The 25,301-nt window shown below is 44.1% G+C and overlaps 1 protein-coding gene across 1 annotated transcript in view; it reads right to left on the bottom strand.

The window, feature by feature from the left end:
- Nucleotides 1-25,301, bottom strand: part of STYXL1 (serine/threonine/tyrosine interacting like 1) — a 65,768-nt gene that overhangs the window by 13,998 nt on the left and 26,469 nt on the right. The window contains exons 3-6 of the mRNA XM_082857334.1: nt 19,509-19,570; nt 15,784-15,925; nt 11,950-12,095; nt 5,805-5,950 (exon numbers count right to left, since the gene is read on the bottom strand). Of these exons, the coding sequence (XP_082713460.1) occupies nt 5,805-5,950; nt 11,950-12,095; nt 15,784-15,925; nt 19,509-19,570 (496 nt within the window). The remainder of the gene's footprint in view (nt 1-5,804; nt 5,951-11,949; nt 12,096-15,783; nt 15,926-19,508; nt 19,571-25,301) is intronic.

Genomic DNA, 25,301 nt, shown 5'->3' with positions numbered 1-25,301 from the left:
CTGATTTCAAAATGTATCACAGGGGGGCTTCCCTGGTGGTGCAGTGGTTGAGAGTACGCCTGCTGATGCAGGGGACGCGGGTTCGTGCCCCGGTCCGGGAGGATCCCACATGCCGCGGAGCGGCTGGGCCCGTGAGCCATGGCTGCTGAGCCTGCGCGTCCGGAGCCTGTGCTCCACAACAGGAGAGGCCACAACAGTGAGAGGCCTGCGTACCGCAAAAAAAAAAAAAAAACAAAAAACCACAAAATGTATCACAGGGGACTTCCCTGGTGGTCCAGTGGGTAAGACTCTGTGCTCCCATTGCAGGGGGCACAGGTTCGATCCCTGGTGGGGGAACTAGATCCTGTATGCATGCCACAACGAAGAAGTCCACATGCCACAACTAAGACCTGAAGCAATAAATAAATATTTTTTTAAATGTATCATAAAACGTGAAGGTTAAAACTCAAAACTTCTGGAAGAAAATATAGGAGAAAATCTTTGCATAATTCAAGTGTCCGTATATGTATGGGTCTGTGTTTGGACTCCATTTTGCTCCATTGGTTTATTTTTCTATCCTGCACCAATATCACAATGCCTTACTTGCTGTGGTTCTTTTTAAGTCTTCGTAACTGGTCAAGTCAATTTTCCCATTTGTTGTTATTCACTATTCAGCTATTTTTGCCCTTTGTATTTCCATATAAAATTTAAAATTACTGTATCAATTTTCACAAATCCATAGGAATTTTATTGGCATTCCATCGAATCTATAGATCAATTGGGCAAGAATCAACATCTTTACAAAATTGATTCTTCTAATCCACAACTACGGTACATCCTCTGTTTATTCAGGTGATGTTTACTAACATCCTCTAGCTATTTAGATAATCTTTAGTAATTCACAGTAATGCTGTATACTTTTCTGTGTAGAGATCTTGCACATCTTTCAATAGGTATAATCCTAGATATTTAATATTTTTGTCCTATTGTAACTTGTATGCTTTTAAAATTTCAGCAAACTTATTTAAGTCCAATAATTTATCTGCAGGTTGTTTTGGCTTTTCTGTGTATACAATTAGACTGTGTATAATGACAGGTTTTGTTCCCTTTTGATTCCTATTTTATTTCTTTTACTTGCCATATTTCACCAACTAGAACCTCCAGTGCAATGTTAAATAGAAGTGGTGATAGTTGCATCTTTGTCTTGTTCCCAGGCTCAGAGGGAAAACTTTCAACATTTCATCATTGAGATGTTTGCTATAGAGATTTTTGTAGAATTTTATTTTTAGATCAAAGAAGTTCCCTTCTATTCTCAGTTTGCGAAGATTTTTTTTTTTTTGCGGTACGCGGGCCTCTCACTGTTGTGGCTTCTCCCATTGCAGAGCACAGGCTCCGGACACGCAGGCTCAGCGGCCATGGCTCACGGGCCCAGCCACTCTGCGGCATATGGGATCTTCCCGGACCGGGGCACGAACCCGTGTCCCCCGCATCGGCAGGCAGGCTCTCAACCACTGCGCCACCAGGGAAGCCCTAGAAGCCCCTTTTACAGATGGTTATTTGTGCTTTCTCTCTTTTTGGCCAAGGGTTTACCAAATTTATTATTTTTGTAAAACTATTTTGACTTTCTAGATCCTATTTTATTGTTTCTAGCTCATTTTATCTGCTTTTATTATTCCTTCCTTCCTTATTTGAGTTTAGTTTGCTGTTTCTTTGGTAATTTCTTGAGATAAATGCGTAACTAGTTGATTTTTAGCCTTTCTCCTTTTTAATAGATGCATTTAAAGCTATAAATTTCCCTCACAGCTTAGCTACACTCCACAAGTTCTGATATATTCTATTTTCATTATCATATAGTTGAAACTATTTCATAATTTCCATTGTGAGTTCTTTTTTGATCCATGAGCTGTTGTAAAATTAATTTCTAAGCTTCTAGGAATTTCCTAGTTATATTTGCAAATTATTGTTTTCTACATTAACTCCACAGTGGTTGAAAGCCAACTCTATATGATTTGCATCTCCTGAAATTGGTTGAATCTTGTTTTAGGAACTATCATATTGTCAGTTTTTATAAATCTATCTCTTTTTAAGTAAGCATTGGTAGCTTGAGTCTTCTGAGGAAACTGTTAATTTTTCAAATGTATTGGCATAAAGTTGCTCATAATCTTCCAAATTATTCTATTTTTAATTAAAAATTTTATTGAGATCAGTGCAGATGATCATTTATAGCTTTTGTCAAATTTGGAAAATTCTGGCCATTGTTTCTTCAATGTTTCCTGTCTCCCCATTCTCCTTTCCTTTGGAGATTCTAATTACACATATGTTAGGCCACCTGAAGCTGTCTCAGTCTCACTGAAGTTCTACTCTAGTTTCTTTTTTTAAGTCTTTTTCTTCTCTATGTTTCATTTTGTATACTTCTATTGCTATGTCTCCAAATTCAGCGATCTTTTCTTCCACAGTGTCTAATCTTTTAATTCTATCCAGTATATTTTTCATCTCAGACTGTACTTTTCATCCCTAATATAGGGCTAAGTTTTTCCTCACTACTGAAGCAGTAGTCTTCTAAGTACTCTGTTTGATGCACTGTATATTGTGAGTTTTGTTTAATTTGACGGGAAACACAAACTACTCCTGGCCCCACATAATCTCTGGGGATTGTACCACCTGTTGATTTCTATTGGTTTTTCTCCCTGCCTTGAGTAGTTTTCTCACATGCATGTGCTTATTAGTACTTAGCTGAAGACACAGGAGGACTCTCTGCAGATGTCCAGAGTCTTTCTTTGTACTCAGCTCTCTATTCTCCATGCAGGTCTCCTGCAAATTCTAGCCAACTCAACAGCTCTGAGTCCTCAACTCTGTACCCTCAACTCAGAAAGAATAATAGGATCTGTGTTGTGACCTGCAAACAATCTCCAAGCAATAAGCTGGTTCGATTGTGGAGCTCACCATTTTTTTTCCTCTCAGGAATCATTGTCCTGTGCTGTCTGTTGGCCATTGTCTGAAAAACCCTTGTTTTAGATGCTTTGTCTGAGTATTTTTAGTTGTTTAAGGTGGGGTTGTAAATCTGGAGCCACTTACTCTATCATGGCCAGAAATGGAAATTCTTCTCACTTACATTCTTTTTCTTAAATTTATTTTTGGCTGCACTGGGGCTTCATTGCTGCACGTGGGCTTTCTCTAGTTGCAGTGAGCAGGGGCTACTCTTCATTGCAGTGTGTGGGCTTCTCACTGCAGTGGTTTCTCTTGTTGCGGAGCACAGGCTCTAGGCGCATGGGCTTCAGTAGTTGCGGCACACGCACTCAGTAGTTGTGGCACGTGAACTCAGTAGTTGTGGCTCACGGGCTATAGAGCACAGGCTCAGTAGTTGTGGTGCACAGGCTTAGTTGCTCCATGGCATGTGGGATCTTCCTGGACCAGGGCTCAAACCTGTGTCCCCTGAATGGGCAGGCAGATTCTTAACCACTGCGCCACCAGGGAAGTCCTCTCACTTACATTATTGAAGGATATATTCTCTGGGTACAAACTTGTGGGTTGGCAGTTATTTTCTTTCAGTGCTTTAAGGTTCTATTATTTATTGCTGGATAACAAAATGTCCTAACACTCAGTGGCTTAAAACAATAAAAAATTATTATCAATTTCTATGGATCAGGAATCTGGGAGCAGCTTATTTGGGTACCATTGGCTTAAAATCTCTCATAAAGTTATGGACAAGCCGTTGTCATCTGGTCTTATCTGAAGACTCAATTAGAAGCTAATTCACATGACTGTTGGCAGGATTCAGTTTCTCACAGGCTTTTTGACTGAGGGCCTCAGTTCATTGCTAGCTGTTGGCTGAAGACTGTCAGGTCCTTGCCATGTGGACCTCTCCATAGGACAGCTCACCACATGGTAGCTGACTTCCTTCAGAATGAGTGAGCAAGAGAGAATGAGCAATACTGATGCCACAGTCTTTCTGTGACCCAATATCAGAAGTGACAGCCCATCACTTTTGCTTTATTCTATCCATTAGCACACATCAGTAAATCTAGCCCACATTCAATGCTGTGAATGGTAGGAGGTGGGGAATCACCAGAAAGGTTACTGACTACGAAGACGCATTCCATATTTCCTTCTAGTTGCAGTGATTTCTGTTGATGAGTCAGCTGTTAGTCTAATTATTGCTCCTTTGAAAGTAATGTCTTACTTCTCTGCTGCTTTTATTTATTTATTATTTTTGCGGTATGCGGGCCTCTCACTGTTGCGGCCTCTCCTGTTGTGGAGCACAGGCTCCGGACGCGCAGGCTCAGCGGCCATGGCTCACGGGCCCAGCCACTCCGCGGCATGTGGGATCCTCCTGGACCAGGGCACGAACCCGTGTCCCCTGCATTGGCAGGCGGACTCCCAACCACTGCGCCACCAGGGAAGCCCTATTTTTATTTTTTTAATTAATTAAGTTTTTTTTTTGGCTGCGTTGGGTCTTCATTGCTGCATGCGGGCTTTTCTCTGGTTGCGGCGAGCGGGGGCTACTCTTCGTTGCGGTGTATGGGCTTCTCATTGAGCGGGCTTCTTCTCATTGCGGGGGCTTCTCTTGTTGTGGAGCGTGGGCTCTAGGCACGTGGGTTTCAGTAGCTGTGACACACGGGCTCAGTAGCTGTCACTCGTGGGCTCTAGAGCGCAGGCTCAGTAGTTGTGGCGCATGGGCTTAGTTGCTCCGCAGCATGTGGGATCTTCCCAGACCAGGGCTCAAACCTGTGTCCCCTGCATTGGCAGACGGATTCTTAACCACTGTGCCACCAGGGAAACCCTCTGCTTCTTTTAATATGTTCTCTCTTTCTTTGGTTTTCAGCAGTTTCACTAAGTACCTAGACGCAATTTTCTTTAGATTTATTGATTTTTATATAGTTTTTTACCAGATGCCTTACTGAATTCTTGTGTTATTTATATAAATTCTCTCTGAGCTGAATTTTATTAGCTTTGATCAGGAGCTAGAAGAGGTAGGTTGTACAGTGCGGGGGGCCTTGGTGATCATGAGTGGACACAGCTGGGAAGACACAGGCTGACAAGCAAGGCTGTGCAGAACTTTCCTGCTCTTTGAACAATGATGAGTGAGGGTGTGTGTGTGTGTCTGTATGTTCCTAGCACCAAGGAAAATCTGACATAAAGGTTGCTGTATCAAATGTTTCTGTCCTCTCAAAATTCATATGTTGAAACCTAATCCCCAAAGTGATGGTATTTGGAGGTGGGGCTTTGGGGAGGTAATTAGGTCATGAGGATAGAAATTGAAACCCTTATGAGCAGGATTAGTGCCTTTATAAAAGGGACCCTGAGAGCTTTGCCCCTTCTGCCACGTGAGGATGCCATCTATGAACCAGAAAGCAGGCCTTCATCCGACGTTGAATCTGCCAGTGCCTTAATCTTGGACCTCCCAGCCTCCACACCATGAGAAATTCCGTTATTCATAAGCCACCAGTCTACAGTATCCTGTTACAGCAGCCCAGATGGACAAAGAGAGGGGTCACTTCTCAGAGGGCCTGAGATAGGAGAAGCAGAGTAAACCAGGGTATTTTTGCATCAGAATGTTAAGTACCAAGAAAGTATTATTTTGGTAAGATTTAAGTATGGGGTATGGGGCAAGTGTGGGGTTCTCAGTCAGGGGCAGAGGATGCCATGGCCATGCCAGGCAATGAAGTGCAGGCCAGGAATAGATGAAAATAAATGCAGACCCTACTCCAGTATATGCTGATTTCTAAAAGCCCTTTCAATTCTGTCAATGCATGCCACTAGGAATCTTATATAAATAAATTATACTAATATAAAAAAAACAAAAAAACAATGGTTTTTCTACTTACAACGGCCCTGTCTCCATGGAGACGTTGACATGTGCTTTGATTTTCAAATCCTTCTGAATTTTAGGGTCGCAGGCTTGCCTGAAATTTCCCAGGTAGATCCTGCCTGGCATTATCTCAACAGGGTATGGTTGGAAGGCATCCAGTTCCTGAGGTGGAGAAGGAGAAAGGCTGCTATGATAACAATCCCCAGAGAAGAAGTTGTTTTTGTTTCATCTCTTGAAATGTGGCTCAGCAAACAAGCTTAGAAAGACAAACTGGGACAGTGAATGAGACTAACCCAATGTTCATTGTGGCACTATTTATAATAGCCAAAACATGGAAGCAACCTAAATGTCCATTGACAGGGGAATGGATAAAGAAGATGTGGTACATATAACACATGGAATATTAGTCAGCCATAACACATGGAATATTACTCAGCCATAAAAAAGAATGAAATAATGCCCTTTGCAGCAACATGGATGGACATAGAGATTACCGTACTAAGTGAAGTAAGTCAGACAGAGAAAGACAAATATCATATGATATCACTTATATGTGGAATCTAAAAAGGTGATACAAATGAACTTATTTACAAAATGGAAACAGACTCACAGACATAGAAAACAAACTTCTGGTTACCAAAGGGGAAAGGTAGAGGGGGGAAGGATAAATTAGGAGGTTGGGATTAACATATACACACTACTATATATAAAATAGATAATCAACAAGGACCTACTGAATAGCACAGAGAACTCTGCTCAGTATTCTGTAACAACCTATATGGGAAAACAATTTGAAAAAGAATGGATATATGTATATGAATAACTGAACCACTTTGCTGTACACCTGAGACTAACACAGCATTGTAAATCAGCTATATCCCAATATAAAATAAAAATTAAATTAAAAAAATTTAAAACAGGGACTTCCCTGGTGGTCCAGTGGTAAAGAATCCACCTTCCAATGCAGGGGACACGGGTTCAATCCCTGGTCAGGGAACTAAGATCCCACGTGCCGCAGGGCAACTAAGCCCAAGCACCGCAACTACAGAGCCCACACGCCCTGGAGCCTGCACGCCACAACTAGAGAGAAGCCCGCGCACTGCAACGAACAGCCCACGCCCCAACGAAAGACCTCTCATGCCTCAACAAAGATCCCACGTGCCGCAACTGAGACCCGACACAGCTCAAAATAAATAAGTAAATTAATTAATAATAAATAAAGCTTTTTAAAAAAAATTAAAAACAAAACTACCCTTTGATCCAGCAATCCCACTTTTGGTATATATCTGAAGGAAATGAAATCACCATCTTGAAGACATATCTGCACGAGCCCCCCCGCCCCAGGATCATTTGAGCATTATTCACAAAGACATAGAAATGACCTAAGTGTCCATCAATGGATGAATGGATAAAGAAAATATGGCATATATACACAATGGAATATTGTTCAGCCATAAAGAAGAAGGAAATCCTGTCATTTGTGACAACATGAATGGACCTTGGGGCCATTGTGCTAAGAGAATAAGTCAGAAAAAAACAAATATTGCATGATCTCACTCATGTAGAATCTAAAAAAGTGAAAGTCGGGACTTCCATGGCAGTCCAGTGGCTAAGACTCCACACTCCCAATTCAGGGGGCACAGGTTCTATCCCTGCTCAGGGAACTAAGATCCCACATGCCACACAGCGTGGCCAAAAATCATCATCATAATAATAAAATAATAAAATAAAATAAAAATTAAAAAGCGAAACTCATGGAAACAGAGTAGAGTTGTTGCCAGGGGCTGTGGGGGTGAGGGAAATGGGGAGATGTTGGTCACAGTTATAAACTTCCAGATATAAGGCAAATAAGTTCTGGGGATCTAACATACAGCATGGTGACTATGGTTAACAACACAGGGCTTCCCTGGTGGCGCAGTGGTTAAGAATCCGCCTGCCAACGCAAGGGACACAGGTTCGAGCCCTGGTCCGGGAAGATCCCATACGCTGCGGAGCAACTAACTCCTTGCACCACAACTGCTGAGCCTGCGCTCTAGAGCCCACAAACCACAACTACGGAAGCCCACGCGCCTAGAGCCCGTGCTCTGCAACATGAGAAGCCACTGCGATAAGAAGCCCGCGCACTGCAATGAAGAGTAGCCCCCACTCGCCGCAACTAGAGAAAGCCCACGCACAGCAACGAAGACCCAATGCAGTCACAAATAAACTAATTTATTTATTTTTAAAAAATACAGTATTATGTACTTGAAAGTTGCTAAGAAAGTACATCTTAAATGTTCTCATCTCACACACACACAAAAAATGGTAATTACATGAGGTGACGGATGTGTGACTCTTATGGTAATCATTCTGCATATATGTGTATCAAGTCATCTTGTTGTAAACCTTAAATTTACACAATGTTATATGTCAATTATATATCAAAGCCAGAGGGAAAATTACAAAATTTGATTGTTTCCAAGGAAAGATTATTAGAGCACCAATCAGGTGTTTAGAAACAATTATCATCAAATAATAAGACTCATCTTACAAACAAGTTGGAAAACAGCCAGAAAAGCATGCCAGTCGAAGACTGTTCTCAAAGCATGCCTCCAGGAAACTGAGAACTAATGGAAATTCCCCTAACGGTTTCTTGGGTGACCTATTACAGTTCAGATGTCTGTAATAAAACAGTGGCTACATATTTGTTGTTGTCATGGATTGAAAACTTACCTGTTACGTTTAGTAAAATAAAACCTAGGCATAACCTCAAAAGAAAAAAAAAAAAGAAATCCACTAACATTCTATGAACTGATGTTTCTAATACGATCTGTTTAGAGACCCCTTTGGTTCCCATCAGTTTTCCATGGGAAATGCTAACCTATATAATTTCAAAGGTCAAACCAGCTCTAAAATGCCTCTGGCTCCAAGTCTGACTCAGAAATAACATCTTAAGTACCTCAAGCTATTTTGCTGTCCACTTGAGCCTTTCAGAGCCTTCTGGCTTCAGCACAGCTCGCCTCACCGTGAACCTACCACAAGCCCGCATTCCTCCCAAACTGTTAGCCTCAAAAGCCTTTATCAATGAGCAGACACCACGCTGAGCCAACCCTCAAATTTGTGAGACTCACGGCCCTTCTACATGCAGGCAGGCCCACTACTTGCGGATGTGACCCAAAGCACTCCCCAGGGTTCAGGGTGATCCCGCCCAGGACGCTCAGCTTGCCGGGGGCCAAATGAAATCCATCTGGTTTCTTTCGGAAAATCTCACGCAATACCCACCACAAATCTGTCAACTCTTCCTGACGCTTTCAAACCAGCTTCCTTTGTGGTTGTAACAGCTGTGCGGAAGAGGGTGTGGGACGGATAAAAGAAGCTCTGCTGTTAATTCTAGAGGACACGATTTTGACAACCACATTGACAAATGTAAAAGAAACTGGTGTCACAAATTAACATGCCCAAACCGAGCCCACTGCCTTCCCCTGACACTGCCACCGCCTCCTCCTGTGTCCCCTTCTCAATGAGCCACACCACTGGCCACCTGTCACCCGCACCTGAACTGTGGCATTATTCTAGACTCCTCCCTCTCCCATACCCCCTGCCCCATGTCTAATCGAAGCCGTTTCCTAAGTATTTCTTGAATCTGTCCTCTCCTCTTCATCCCTGACTCCTAGCAGGTCTCCCCAGACCCACTCTGCCTGCATTGGTCTGGGCTCTGCTCTGCAATCAGAGTTGATCTTTCTAAAGGGCAATCTAACCAGGTGCCCCTCCCCGGACTTAAAACCACTTGGTGGCTCACCAGCATCTCTCTCTAGTGTGGTCTTCACACGTGCCCTAGTCACAGAACCCCTTTGCTCAAAGTGAAATCTTATTTAAGGGGTACCACATATAAAACGGGAAATTAGAAATCACTGTGTCTAAAGGAAAGGGGCAGTCTCAGAGCCCAAATTCTGTGCCTCCATCTCCCCTCGCAGGAGTTCCTTGGGGAGCAGTAGGGACACTCCTGCTTTATACTGTGTCAGAACACGTAACAGGAAGGGAGTGGGGCTCTCACTCTTGCCCCTGAATTAATAACAAAGGTCCCAAAGTAGGGAGTGGCAAATTCTTGGAACGTACATTCTAAAGAGGGCCACATACAAGCAGAGTAGAACTCACCCATCCAGGCCCTGCTAGATACCACCAGCCACCACCCTACCCCTCTTCCCAATCTACTTAAGAAGACTGGGGGCAAGGACAAGTCTCAGGTGCATACATGTCAAAACTGACCAAACTGTACATTTTAAATAGGTGCAGTTCATCCTATGCCAATTCCACCTTCCTAAAGCTTTAAAAGAAAAATAAAGAAGGTGAGGTATCAGCATGTGACGTCTTCAGATCAGAAAGAGTCCCTCCCATCACTGCAAAGCCAGTAAGGGTGCTCCTCTAGGAGCGAGGAGGAGTGCCTGGCAGGACGGGGAGGCTGGCTGTACACCTGTTGAGCTGAACATCATAGCTCAGTGGAAGAAGGAGAAGAAGGCCTTTGGAGAACTTGACATATATACCCTGCATTTGGGAACAGGTATGACCCCAGACACAGGTCCCTAGCTTTTCACACAGGCTGACTGGAGCAGCCAAGCCAGCAGGGCAAGAAGGGGCCTCCTTCCCTACTGTCACACTCCCCTGTGGCTCATTCTGGGATTCAGGTGAAAGAATATGGATGTGGTGGGAGGTCATGAGCTACCAAGGGAAGGGAAGGGCATTGGGGGTACTCCTGTCAGGAATTCCCAGCTGGCTGTCTCTGAAGGATGCTCAGTAACAGACGGGGCCCCCTGAACACAGCCCCAAGAAAACCAGCAACAAAGGCCAGCAGCAGCGCACAGAAGCTGGCTGGGACAGAATGAGAAGGCACTTCCCCACCACTGACAAACAGGCAGCCACACAAGACAGGGCCCACGCTGGACCCCCAGCACCAAAGGGACCAGACCCCGAAGAGGGGACGTAAGGAGATGCCCATAAAGCTATCCCACACCCCTCCCCACTCCCAGCCCTCAGCCCCCAGCAAATGGAAGGCTGCCCAGCTCTGGAAGATGAGAAGAGAGGAGATTTGAGTTGAGATTAGAATGTTAAACTAGCCTAGATTGTACTGGACTGTTTTTATGCCCTTTTCAAAAAGTTACTTCAAAAACACACAAAAGTAGAGAGAATAGTATAACAAACCTTGGATCTATCACCCTTCTGCAAGCATTATCAACTAATGGCCCATTTTGTTTCATCTATACCCCTGACTCCCCAACCCTCCCCAGATTATTTTGAAGGAAATTCCAGACATCATATCATTTTAATTATAAATATTTCATTATGTATCTCTAAAAGATAGGGACTCATATTTTTAAAAACATAGCCATAATAATGTCATCACAACCTAAAGAAATATATAACAATAATATAATATCATCAAATTCCAGTTCATAGGCGCATTTCCCCCGCTGTTTTATAATATGACTAGACTGAAATTGTCCATAACCGAAAGCGGCCAGAAAGTATGGAATCTGCCCATGATGCTGCAAAGGGCAAGAATGAGAGCACAGTTGAAGGCAATTGCTGGAAAGAATGAAACCTCTGCAGGTTCACATTCCATTACATTCAGACCCTTCAAGAAACCAGATACTATAAAATGCCCCCAGGGACCAGTCCTGCCTGCCTATCATTGCCACCCAGTTTGGCTCCAGGAAGTAAGTGCTCCTCCGGGCTCCAGACATCTGGTGCATCCCTTGGCCACACCTTATTACAACCCATCTCCCAATTTTTACTGTATCCTCTGGACCCAGCCAGGGTTTGTGAGGCCAGATGGCTAAGGATGGCGAGGCAGCCTCGAATCATGATGGCCCTGCCTGCCCGTGTGACTTTGACCACGACCCACCATCCAGAACACGCTGCCCCGGCTCCCTGCCCTCTGAACCAACCTCATCTATTAAACACCGCCCTGGATTTTGCCTGAACCTGGCGATTATAAATTCATCATACTGGACTGGACCTCCTGGCTGTCCCAGGTTCATTCCCAAGCCATCTTTGACATCTCTTCCATCTTTTCCATGTCATCTGTCTCCTTCTCCTCTTTCTCCAGCCCTGCTCCCTGCCCCTCGGTCCCCAGGGGAAGGCCATGCTCCCATCCAAGCCTGCCTGTGCTCAGCACCCTGCCTTACCTGTGGCATCCAGATGATCTTCTGTGTCCGGAAGAAGTGGTACATGGCCGAGAAGCTCTCGTAGCCTCCTCTCAGGATACGGATGGGGTGGCGGGCAAGGTGAGTCAGGGTTCTGCCACACTCAACGGCAGCTCCAAGCACAATTCCTAAGAGTAGAGACCAAAGAGATCAATGTCCCCTGTGTGCTCACCATTTGCCTAAAGGCCCAGTGGATAGGCACTCCATTCTGAAAAGCAATTGTCTAGAAAGCTGAAGCAAATATAAATAGAGGTGAATGTTACAATTAAAATTTAAAAAGCAATTCACCACCAAGTAAGCTGATCTTTTTCTATAAACTCCAAGATTTCATTTTTTTTTTCATATTGTTGCAAGGAAGGATGATTCAGCATGAGGGGAATGTGTATGTATATATACAATATCACATATTATATACATACAATTCATCTATTTAAAGTATATAAATTAATGTTTTTTATTATATTCACAGTTGTGTAACCATCACTGCAGTCAATTTCAGAACATTTTAATCACTCCCAAAAGAAACCATGTACCAGTTAGAGGGTTTCATTCCTCATTTCCCTCCAAACATCCAGCTCTAGGCAACCATTAATCTAATTTCTACGGATTGACCTATTCTGGACATTTCATAGACATTGAATTATACAATATGTGGTGTTTTGTGTCTGGTTTCTTTCACTGAGCACAACGTTTTCAAAGTTCATCTATGTTGCAGCAAGTGTCAGCACTCCATCCTTTTTCATAGCTGAATAATATTCCACTGTGTGGCTCTCCACCTTTTGTTTACCCATTTATCTATTGATGAATATTTGGATGTTTCCATTTTGTGGCTATTATGAATAAGGCTGCTATGAACATCCATGTGCAAGGTTTTGTGTGCACATGTTTAATTTCTCTTGGTATATACTGTGGACAAAGAATGTTGCTTGCCATATCAGTAAACAAAGGATGCTGCGGCCATCAAGCCATCAGCCACTGCAGCTGCCCCCGACTGTGCAATTTTCCATGAGCAGGCAAATTATATGCGTGTGGTTTTTGGGTTTTGTTGTTCTGTGGTTGTGATTTCTTACCAAGTGAGGTTGGGGGCTCCATAGCACTAAAGTGAGGTCAGGTATAGACTGCAGACGGCGCTGTCTTTACTGACCAACATTTCCTAGGATTTCAGGGTCCAGCCGACAATCCTAGGATTGCAGACTGGAGACCAACAGGATGAGCTTAGGAAAGAGGGGACAATTTCCTGGCTAAGGACCTCCTGAGAAGACTGGTTTTATTAAAGGTGGAAGCCTAGCGCCACCCAGTGACCGCTGGTGTGAATGCCCAACCCATGGAACTCCACCCATATATATTAGTCACTGAGCCACAAGCAGCAGCAAGGGGTGGTCAGCCCAAGGCAGGGGCTGAATGGAGAATGCAGTGGAGCCTCAGTGAAGCAGATTAGAACTGACCACGCTCCAGCGTGTGGCTGGAGTGACTGCACTGTTCTCCAGCATCACTACCCTGGCCTTAGGAGACCAGACAGAGCCAAACTGCCCAGGTTTGAATCCTGGCCCCAGCACTTGCTAGGTGTGGTGGTTTTAAAACTCTCTCCACAAACCTAGAAAAATGGTACAGATGAACCGGTTTGCAGGGCAGAAGTTCAGACACAGATGTAGAGAACAAACATATGGACATCAAGGGGGAAAGCCGCGGGGAGTGGGGATGGTGGTGTGATGAATCGGGCGATTGGGATTGACATGTATACACTGACGTGTATAAAATTGATGACTAATAAGAACCTGCTGTATAAAAAAATAAATAAAATTCAAAAAAGTTCTTTAAAAAAACTGATACTAAACTTTCTTTGGGTTATTTGTATGGAAATATGTTAATATAAATGTTTCAGACATTACATGAAATTCATAAAAATCTTATATGTTCTGGTATAATATTATAAGTCATAATTCTAGTTATTATTTTAAAATGTATGTCTCAGAAATAACTAAATTTCCTTGTTAACTGCATTATTATGAACTTCCATCAACTCTTTAACCGTGGTCATTTTTAAGTCTTTTGTCATTTACAGACAGTTCTGGGTGTACTGTGATGCTTTTGCAAAAATGTTCCTGTAAAAGGGTTTCATCTTCAACGAATTCATGGAAAAGACTCTGACAAGTACAGGTTTCTGGTAACTGACTATACTGCTGAACTGAATGAATAAGCGTTTTCAGAACTCTAATGGAAAACTGATGAATTCATAAAAGTGTTAACAAAAGATCAAGATGAAAAAAATTAATTACATGGGACTGAGTGAACTGATGAGGATGATTATAATTTTTGTGACTTTCCATTTGAATAAAAAAAAAAAAACTCTCCACAAATTCTTTCAAACACCTCCCTTTAAAAGGTTGAGTTTAGGGACTTCCCTGGTGGTGCTCCCAATGCAGGGGGCCCAGGTTCGATCCCTGGTCAGGGAACTAGATCCCACATGCATGCTGCAACTAAGAGTTCGCATGCCACAACTAAGGAGCCCGCCTGCCACAACTAAGATGGTGCAACCAAATAAATAAATAAATAAATATATTTTTTAAAAAGGTTGAGTTTTAATTCCCCTCTCCTTGAGGGTAGGCTGTACTCAGTGACTTGCTTCTAATGAATAGAATGTGGCAAGAGTGACTGTTTAAGTCCCAAGAGTAGGTCATAAAGGGTACATGGCTGTCCCTTTCTCTCCCTCTTTCTTGGATCACTCGCTCTGGGGTATACCAGCTGCCCTGTCGTGAGGCCATCTAAGCAGCCCCATGCAGAAATCCATGCAGTGAGGAACTGAGGACTCCTAGCTATTCCCATGTGAGTGAGTCATCTCAGAGGCACATTATCTTGGCCTGGCCAAACCTTCACAAGACAGCAGTTCTGGCTAACGTCATGACTACAACCTTAGGACAGGCTAGAACCTCCCAGCTAAGCTACTCCTGAATTCCACAGAAACGAATATATAATTAATGTTTATGGTATTAAACTACAGAGTTGGGCTTCCCTGGTGGCGCAGTGGTTGAGAGTCCGCCTACCGATGCAGGGGACACGGGTTCATGCCCCGGTCCGGGAAGATCCCACATGCCATGGAGCGGCTGAGCCCGTGAGCCGTGGCCGCTGAGCCTGCGTGTCCGGAGCCTGTGCTCCGCAACGGGAGAGGCCACAACAGTGAGAGGCCCATGTACTGGAAAAAAAAAAAAAAAAAAACTACAGAGTTTTGGGGTAATTTGTTACACAGCAATAGATACCCATGGTCTCACACCTGGGGAATGAGTTACTTCACCTTCCTGGACCCCAGTTTCCTCATCAATAAAGTGGGGACGTTACCTATTAGGGCACAATTCTCCATGGTCTTTCGTGTTTCTACATAGCCTCTGAACAAAGGCACTGGCTTTTCAAGGATATGTGTATAACAAACAGCCTTGGATGATAGAGACAGTTTCTGCCTCCAGAACCAAGGGCAGGCAGGCTTTCTGCCCATTTGTTAAAAAAGATTCAGGCCCCCTAAGCTCAGAGTTCTCCATAACACCACCCACTGCACTCTGGCTACTTTTACTGCTCTGAGAAATAAAGCCCTTTGCCTCTGACCCAGGAGCCTCATGTCTTTTGCCAGCATCCATGAACCACGGCAGGCTCACCTGTCATCTTGCACAGGAAGGAAAAAGCCCAGGCCCTTCCCAGTTCCTGGCATTGCCATCCTCATCGGGCTGCTCTGCAGACTGCATGAGGTGACCCAGGCAGAGCTCCTGGCATGTGACAAAAGTGCTCAATAACCAAACTCATATTCTTGCTGCTGTTGTAAAAACCCACCTTGATCGCCTTCATCAGCGTTGTCATCGTCGTTGTCACCTTTCAGGATGACATTCAGGGAGCTGGTGTTGTTATCATACACCACACAGTGTTCCACACACTCCAGATCCACAGACTCCGGGATAAGATATTCACCTGCCCTCTAAAGAAACCACAAAGGAAGGCTGCTGGCAGGTGGGTCCAGCTGAACCCATATTCCCTGCACGCCAGCACCGGGAGGAGCCGCAGGTAGGACGGTGTCCACCTGCCTGACTACACACAGGCACGGGAGCACTGACAGTGGACAGAGAGTCTGCTGAACTCCAAGGACCTGCCACACCCATATTCCCTCCTGGGGGAAGCTGACCACAGCTGACTGGGCCAGAGATAACTGCCGGGTCAAAGAACAGTGGTCTATGGACCAGCCCACAGCCCTTTAGGTGCCCTGGCATGAGTGCTATGAGAGCAGTCGTGGCCACCTTAACTAATGACATTCTCTGTCTGGGGGAGAGTGTTGGCGTTGGGGACCGAATCCAAACTCTGCCATGAAGAGGGCAATAAGCAGAAGGCTTGAATGCACAGAAGTCATAAGCAAGCAGGCATCATGAGGCAGGCTGTAAGCTCAAATGGAAGCTCTGTGAGAGCAGGAACTTTTGTCCCTTTATGGCCACTGATGTATCCTGAGCTTCCAGAACAGTGCCTGGCACACAGCAGGCCATAAATATGGTTAAAGGAAGGAATGGGCAGACAGCAGCAATGAGGTCATGAGGAGGAGCTGGGGACTGGCTGAGTCATCATTATGCTGGACCACAAGGGCAGCAACAACAGGTGCCTTCTGCCAAGGAGGTGATGACCTCTCCCAGTACCAGAACTGCCCAGGGCTCCAAAGGGTGTCCCAGAGCTCGGGAAGGCCCAGCTGGTAGCAGCAGAGAGGTGGGTCTTCACTTGTTCGCAATGCTTCCTGAAAGCCCCCACTACTCAGGGGAACCTGAGCCTGGCTCTGTCCCTTGTGACCTGAGCTGACTGTCGTAGAGGCCCTGACAGAGGACATTCAGGTGGGATAGGACGAGTGTGCATCTACTGTACTGCAAGGCAGAGCAGTAAGGCCCCTGGAAGTACAGACCCAGGACGTTCTCCAGGATTCTAAGGAGAGAAATCATATTGGTCTAACAGAATTGGGAGACAGGTGGTGCTCAGAGGACGAGCAGGACTTAGACAGGCAACAATGAGGGGGTAGAAGGCTCTGGGTATGGAGAAGAGCATGAGCAAAAGGGGGACGGCGAGGACAGCCCCTAGAGGCCTGAGCAGGTGGGAGCACAGGAGAGTTGTGGCCGAACATCCATTTTCACTTAATAAACATTCGTTGAGGACTCACTTTGCACTCACACTGTGCTAGGTTCTGAAATACGGAGATACAAGAAAAAAGAAAAAACAAAAAGGGAAATGCCTGAGTTGGCCTGGAGGACTCAGAAGGGTCTCATGGGACAGGAGGCATTTGAGATGAGACTGTGAGGGCAAGTGGAAATTTGCCAGATGGACAAGGGCTGGGGGAGCATTCCAGGCTGAAGAAACAGATACCCGTCATTCATTTTTAGTTAACAAATAGGTCCCAAGCACCTACCAGATGCCAGGGACCAGAGTGAGCACCCGGGATACAATGATGAACACAGCATACACGTCCCTGGGTCACAGAGAGCAGTGTGTCCAAGGGACCACACATATTGTCATTTCCTAGATTGTAAGAGACCATTGGTTGTAAGATGCACCACCAATTTCATAACATTTGCAATCAGGAGTGTACACAGAAGGAGAGGTGTGTTGGCACATAACGCTACTTCAGGCAGGGCGGGGAGCAAGTGGTCCTGGGAAGACCTGAATCGGTGATCTAAAGCCCAGACCTCCCTCCTGGGCCCTGTTGCTCTCTGTGTCCCCTGCACACTGGGTTCACCTTCTCAGACCACTTTGTCCTGAAGCCTGAGTCACGACCACCAGCGATGCTCAGACTCCCATCCTCCAAACCCTACCACCAGAGTAGAAGGAGCAGCCTTCCCTAATGCCAATTCTGATTTGCTGTTTTCTTCCCAGGCCAATCACCGTGGCCAGGGCCTGGATCCTATTCTAAGGAGCACCACTAGATCCCCCATGATTTAAGCAGAGAGAGGAGGAGTTCCCCTCAAAAAAGTGGAGGTGCCAGGCAGAAAAACAACAGATGTTGTGGCCACATTCACTTTCGGGGGAAAAGACTTTGTCACTTTAAGGTGCAAATCAATTGTAGGATATATTCCAACCTCAGAAGTGTTAAAATACAAGGACAAATGAGCATCTTAGACCCCAGGAAACACGGCAGGACACGGTTGTGGAGGTGTCAGGGGAGAGTAGAAGCATGCCGGATGAGGCTGGAGAGGGAGGTGGAACCAGATCTGGTGTGTGAACACCGACTTGGGGGCTGTGTGTCCTGCTCATGCTGGGGTTCCCTTCCAGCCTTCAGGCCTGTAACCTCCTGGCCAGAAAGTAGGGGAGGGGAGGTGTGAGGTGTCAGCCTGGCCGAGGGGCTGAGGCAGAGGGAATGCCTCTTTTCCAGAGCCGGGGGTACTGCCAGAATCAAAGGAACACACAGATTTGAGAGGTGAGCTGGAAGCTGAAAGCCATACAGGACGAAGGGGCTCTGAATCAGCTGCAAAACACCAAGGAAGGCCTGAAATGGAGATGAAGAGCTAGAGTATGGAGCCAGAAAACTGAAAATCCAGAGAGGAAAAAAGCAGATAATGACACACTAGGGCGGGGAAAGGGAGGTGTTAGGAGCAAGCTTATCCCAGAAAAATACTTGAGGCAGGGCACAGGCTCCCTGGCCAGTTGTGTGGGAAAGGGCCAGAGGTGGAGTGCGCAGCAGCACGTGGCAGTGGGAACAGGGAGAAGGGGGAAATATTGCAAGACAGAATTGTGGAAGTAAAATTGACAGGATGGCTAACTGCGTGTGGACAGCTGAAGCTGTAAGCTTGGATGAAATCTCTGAAGAAAGTATACTGACCAACAGATATACAAGAACAGGGTAGTGGTTTCTTCAGGTGGCAGCAGGAGAAAATGAAGCTGAACCAACGAGGTAGAGAAGAAACCAGGGAAGCAAGGGAGAACCTGGAAGTCAAGGGCAGAGAATGTGGTCAGGATGGGAGGGGTCAAGGTAGAGCCCAAGTGAAGGCTGCCATGCTCAGCAGTGACCAGAGAGAGAAGACTCCCTACGGGACTGGAGGGAAGGGCTTCACTGCAGGAGTGAGGCCGGTGACTGCCTGCAGGGCCCAGGCATTATAAAAGCTGGACCGGGAATAGGAAGATAGGATGGAAATGGAAGGGAGGGTAGGGAAGGGGCTTCTGTCTCTGGGTTATACTAACTATTTCTATGGCTTGTTGTCTGTTGCCCAAGTAGAAGAGATGCTCCATGAGGCAGGGAGAATGAATTAAGGGCATCTTATATTCTGTTGTATCCCCAGGGTCTGGAACATTGCGCCTGGCAAGTCAAGGAATTAAAGCAACATTTGCTTAATGAAGCTGTTGACCGTGGGGGGCAGTGGGGAGACCTTAAGGAGTGTGAAACAGTGTAGGAGACCCTCATGGTGGACGCACAAGGGCAGTCCTGTCTCTGCCACCCACAGTGTCCAGTAGTAGGTGCTGCCTCCTGGACCTCGGACACAATCTCCCATTCTCCCCACCCCCCTGTAAGGTAGCCCCAGATTCTGACTCTGCCCATATACCTTCTTCACAAGACGGGCTGTAATCACATGGCTTTCATCATACTCCCATTTGGAACGCACATCTGAAAAGGAAAAGTATTTAACTAATAACTGCACTTGCAAAGGAACACATGACCAAACTAGAGCACTTACATCAGCATTAACATATATTTGTTTGGCAGTTAGGCAACACTTGTCGTGAATTTAAAATTCAAAGCGTGTAGCTGTCCTATTCTAGGCTGCCCATATAACTCCCCTGCCCCCTCATATCCACACCCATATCCCCCGTAAGGAACAGTGAGACTCTGCATCTATGATTTAGGGGAAGTTCTCTCTGAGGTCGAAAAAAGCAGGGAGGGGAGAAATCAAAGTCAGGGTAGCCTCATACTAAATGCCCCATGGAATTTTAGACAAATTCAGACTCTAGAGCCTAGGAGTTGAGGTTCTAATGCCCCTGTGAGGACAGAAGTTGTGGTACTGATGTCCTCTAAGTTGGGAGGAACATGGAACATAAATCCTAAAAAGAACCGTTATGCATAAATCTTAAAAAGGACTGTTATCAAAAAAAAAAAAGACTTATCCAAAATACACCAAGGATTCTTAAAATACAAGAAAACAATCAACTCAATTTTTAAAATGGGCAAAAGATATGAACAGACACACCATACCAAAGATAAATGGCAAATAAGCATATGGAAAGATGCTCCACATCATATGTCATCAAGGAAATGCAAATTGAAACACGAGATACCACTACATGCCTATCAGAATGGCAAAACTTCAAAACACAGAACACGAGATGCTGGTGCGGATGCAGGGCAACAGGAACTGTCATTTGTTGCCGGTGGGGATGTAAAATGGTACAGCCATTTTGGAAGACAGTTTGGCAGTTTTTAATAAAACCATACGTTCTCTTAACAGCAACTGTGCTCCTTGGTATTCACTCAAATGAGTGGAAAACGTATGACCACAGATGCTTATAGTAGCTTTTTCATAACTGCCAAAACTTGAGAGCAGCCAATATGTCCTTAAGTAGGTGAGTGGATAAACAAACTGTGGTACGTCCAAACAATGGAATATTAATGAAACTGAAAAGAAAACAGCTATCAAGTCATGAAAAGATATGGAGGAAAGTTTAATGCATATATGTGACAGAAGCCAATCTGAAAAGGCTTCATTTCACACTGTCCGATTCCAACTATATGACATTCTAGAAAAGGCAAAACTGTAAAGATCAGTGGCTGCCAGGGGTTAGTGACAGAGAGGGATGGACAGGCAGAACATACAGGATTTTTAGGTCAGGAAAACTATTCTGTGTGATATTATAATGATGGACATATGTCATTATATATTTGTCAAAACCCACAGAACGTATCAATACATCAACCCTAATGTAAACTGTGGGCTTTACGGGATAATGATGTGTCAATGTAGGTTCATCAACTGTAACAACTATACCACTCTGGTTTGGGATGCTGATAGTTGAGGAGGCTGTACCTGTGGGGTGTGGGGGGAGTCAGGGGTTATACAGGAACTCTCTGTACTTTCTGTTCAATTTTGCTGTGAACCTAAAACTTCTCTAAAAAACGTCTATTTTTTTAAAAAGACATAAGCAAGCACTAACCACAAAAGAAAACATTGATAAACCTAATCCTATTAAAATTTAAAACTTCTCTTTTCATTAAAATACGACATTGAGGGGACTTCCCTGGTGGCACAGTGGTTAAGAATCTGCCTGCCAATGCAGGGGACACAGGTTCAATCCCTGGTCCGGGAAGATCAACTAAGCCCGTCCGCCACAACTACTGAGCCTGCACTCTAGAGCCCGTGAGCCAAAACTACTGAGCCCACGTGCCACAACTACTGAAGCCCGCGTGCCTAGAGCCCGTGCTCCGCAACAAGAGAAGCCACCGCAATGAGAAGCCCGCGCGTCACAATGAAGAGTAGCACCCACTCGCCGCAACTAGAGAAAGCCCGCATGCAGCAACGAAGACCCAATGCAGCCAAAACATAAATAAATAAAAAAATTAAAAACACAACATTAAGAAAGCAAAAGGGCAAGCCAGAGACTGAGAGAAAATATCCCTAATACAAATAACTAAGAAAATCTCGTATCCAGAATTTATAAAGAACTTACAAATTCAGACATCTGAAGATATCTTTATCTGAAGATACCTGTATTATGAGACACATTTAGAAACAGCTCAAGACCACATCCCTAGGCTGACTCCAGCCCAGTAAAGTGCCTGCCTGAGGAAACTCAAGGCTTCCAAAGAACTTACTGTTTATTTCAGCCAACACCTGAAGATAGGGCCCCTGTCTCCCAGGCCCTGTGGAGGGTAAGAACCTAACTCGGATAAGCACCAGTTAGTAAACCCCCCTGGGTTTCACATGGTCCAACTCCCATCCCCTTTTTGTAGTTTTTCACTTCCCTGACTGAGCTCCACTCATCTCCCTCCCTACTCCCTCACTCTTCCTTTGAAAGGCCCAGTTGCCTCTGTGCAAATTGAGGTGGAGTTCCATTCACACTGGACTCTTCCCTATGGCAAGAGTATACTACCGATTAAACTCTGTGTTCACCACTCTGATTAGTGTCTGGCTTTGTTTATCTTTAACATAATTTAACAACAAAAACGAACAAACTACAGTATAGCTACATACAACAACATAAGCGAAACTTAATCATATAATTTTGAGCAAAGGAAGTCAGTGACATGGTCTATATGGCTTAAAAACAAGTGAAACTGAGTATAGTATATTATAAGCTTGTTTCACTCATAAATATAGCTGCGAAAATCTGAAATGAATAGGAAGCTAAACCTAACCGTGTTCACAAAAAATAATATAACATGATCTAGTAGGAATTCTGTCATACTAGAAAATAATACTAGAAAATCTTTAAGATATTAAAGAAGGCACTTCCCTGGTGGTGCAGTAGTTAAGAATCTGCCTGCCAAAAAGTTAAAAAAAAAAAAAAAAAAGAATCTGCCTGCCAATGCAGGGGACACGGGTTCAAGCCCTGGTCCGGGAAGATCCCACATGCCGTGGAACAACTAAGCCTGTGCGCCCCAACTACCAAGCCTGAGCTCTAGAGCTCACAAGCCACAACTACTGAGCCTGTGTGCCACAACTACTGAAGCCTGCAAGCCTAGAGCCCATGCTCCGCAACAAGAGAAGCCACCGCAATGAGAAGCTCACGCACCACAACGAAGAGTATCCCCCCGCTTGCCGCAACTAGAGAAAGCCTGCGTGCAGCAACAAAGACCCAAAGCAGCCAAACATAAATAAATAAATAATTTTTTAAAGATATTAAAGGAGAAAAACTATGTTCATTTTAACAAATTAAGAAAATTTTCAATTCATGTCATGAAAAAAATTCTTAGTACATTAGGTATATATGGTAACTTCCTTAATGTGATAGGTAAATTACTCAGTATCTACAGTAAACATCATACTGATTGATAAAGTGAGAAACAAGACAAAATGCTCACTATTACTGTAACAGAGAAGAACAAACCTGACTCCATATTGGATCTATTCCTTTATCTCTAACCTTTGTGCTCTGTTGCCTGTGCTTAGTCATGCTGGCTCTACACCTTTGTAAAGGAATGTTGCCTATAGCATGAAATATATATACTAGCCCTTTCTCAAGGTTCTGACTCCCAGGCTTGACCTTTAAAAGGTATAACATTTGTCTTGTTGGAGGTTTACAGGAACATTGTGACCAGACCTATGTGGACAGCTGCAAGAAGGATTATTACATACCCTCTGGAGTCTGGCCAGCACCAAGAAGTTTGCAATAACCAGCCACATGCCCTCCCCTTTTAGTATAAAAGGGGCCTGAATTCTAACTCAAGTAGGATGGTTCTTTGGGACACTAGTCCACTATCTTCTCAGTCTGCTGGCTTTCCAAATAAAGTCACTATTCCTTGCCCCAACAACTCATCTCTCGATTTATTGGCCTGTGGTGCAGTGAGCAGTACGAGCTTGGACTTGGTATCATCACTGTTCCTTTTTTTTTTTTAAACATATTTATTGGAGTATAATGACTTTACAATGGTGTGTTAGTTTCTGCTTTATAACACACTGTTCCTTTTTAACACTGTACTGGAGGGCAAAGGGTATAGCAATGTAGTGAGACTTAAGAATTGAAACAGAAGAAATAAAACTTTTGTTATAAGCAGATAAATGATTGTTTTACATAAAATCCAAGAGAATCACAAACAATTAGCATTAGTAGGAGAGTACATCAAGGTTGCTAGATACAATATATTTTAAAAATCAATAATGGTCTGAAAGTGGAGAAAAAAGAGAATGTTCTAAAAGAGAAAAAGGCTTATAGTAATGTCTCAAAGATCCAAGTGTCTACCAAAACTTGCAAATCAGCAACAGAGACTAAAGAGATGGATGTGCATACCAGCAATGATTCAGAAATCCTGTAAAACCAAGAAAAGTTACAAGAAAATAGAAGCTGAAGCCCATTCCATAAATGATCCTGTGAATGATGAAAAACCTATGACAAAAAAGAAAAAGAAAAGCTTTCTACCAAAATAGTCAGGAAGTGCCAAATGGTGACAGCAAAGTAGAGGAGAATGAAAAGAAAAGTACCTGCATGAGAAAAAAAAGTAAAATGATAACTCTGGAAAGTAAATCAAGTTAAAAAAGCAGCAAGACTGCTCAGAAGGGGCCTGCTTGGGTGAAAACAACTCCTTCTACAGATCTTCTTCTTTACATGGGGCCAATTCCCAAAAATGTCTCCTTTCCAAAAAGATAACAAAAAGGAAAAGTCTAACATGCAGAGTGAATATAAAGTAAAATGCAGCATCTCTAGGAAAGTGCAGGTGCACAGGGTCTCCTACCACCATCACCACTGCAGCCAAAGGAAAACTTAAAAGAGGAGGAGTCAAAAGACCAAAAATTACTCTCCAAAGGGAAGAAAACAGGCTCCCCTTCAGAAAATAGCAGCAGAAGAGGCAGATAAGAGTCTTCCTGGTTTTGCTGCCAGTATAAAGGAATCTACTGGTACTTCATCCTCTGAATAAAACCTGCATTTCACCCAGAGGGTGAAATTTCAGATAGTTAACAGGCTGACATTATGCACTGTAAAATGGAAAATGATCAGAACACAACAGAGAACCTCCCTGGTAAGAACTCAGCAGGTGGAGAACCAATTTCACCACTGTTTCTTCTCCCACCAATAGAAAAATGTGGAGCAGTGTCTAGAACCACACTGGCATCACCTCCTGTTACCATGTCAATAGATGAGTCTCAGGATACTGATGAAGATGCATGCATCCACAGTCATGATGGAAGTGACCTAAGTGACAACATGTCAGAGGGTAGTGATGATTCTGGACTGCACAGGGCTCAGCCAGTTTCACAAGAAACTAGTAGAAGAAATGCAAAGGAAGTCTTGGCAGTCTAAGGGACTGAAGGAGATTTTGTTTGTATCTTCTATGCTTCTTTTTTTTAGAAAAGAAAAAGATCACAGCAAACACTTCAATCATCCTTTGGTTAGTGTACACGTCCTTGAAAAAGCAGCTAAAGGGAGAAGTAATTAAACTTTGGACAAGGCTTTAGTTCCTAGTTTGTATATCTATTACATTTTATATTCATTCACAGTAATAGACAATCTTTTATTTTGAAAATTGCTTTGATAGTTTCCGATGTTGATTTTTAAGTGGTACTCTTTTCCTTAGGACTTTATGTATACCTATTGATTGTTGTATAAATTTTAGCAAATCCAAGGGAGTTAGTACGCTAAACCAGCAGACATCTAATCTGTTAGCTCATGCGTTTAACTGAAATGAGGAG

This window comes from Leucopleurus acutus (assembly GCF_964270905.1).
Source record: "Leucopleurus acutus genome assembly, chromosome: 16".
Classification (NCBI taxonomy): Eukaryota; Metazoa; Chordata; class Mammalia; order Artiodactyla; family Delphinidae; genus Leucopleurus; species Leucopleurus acutus.
Note: the sequence above shows the minus strand (reverse complement) of the source record. Positions and strands in the feature narration are given on the sequence as shown.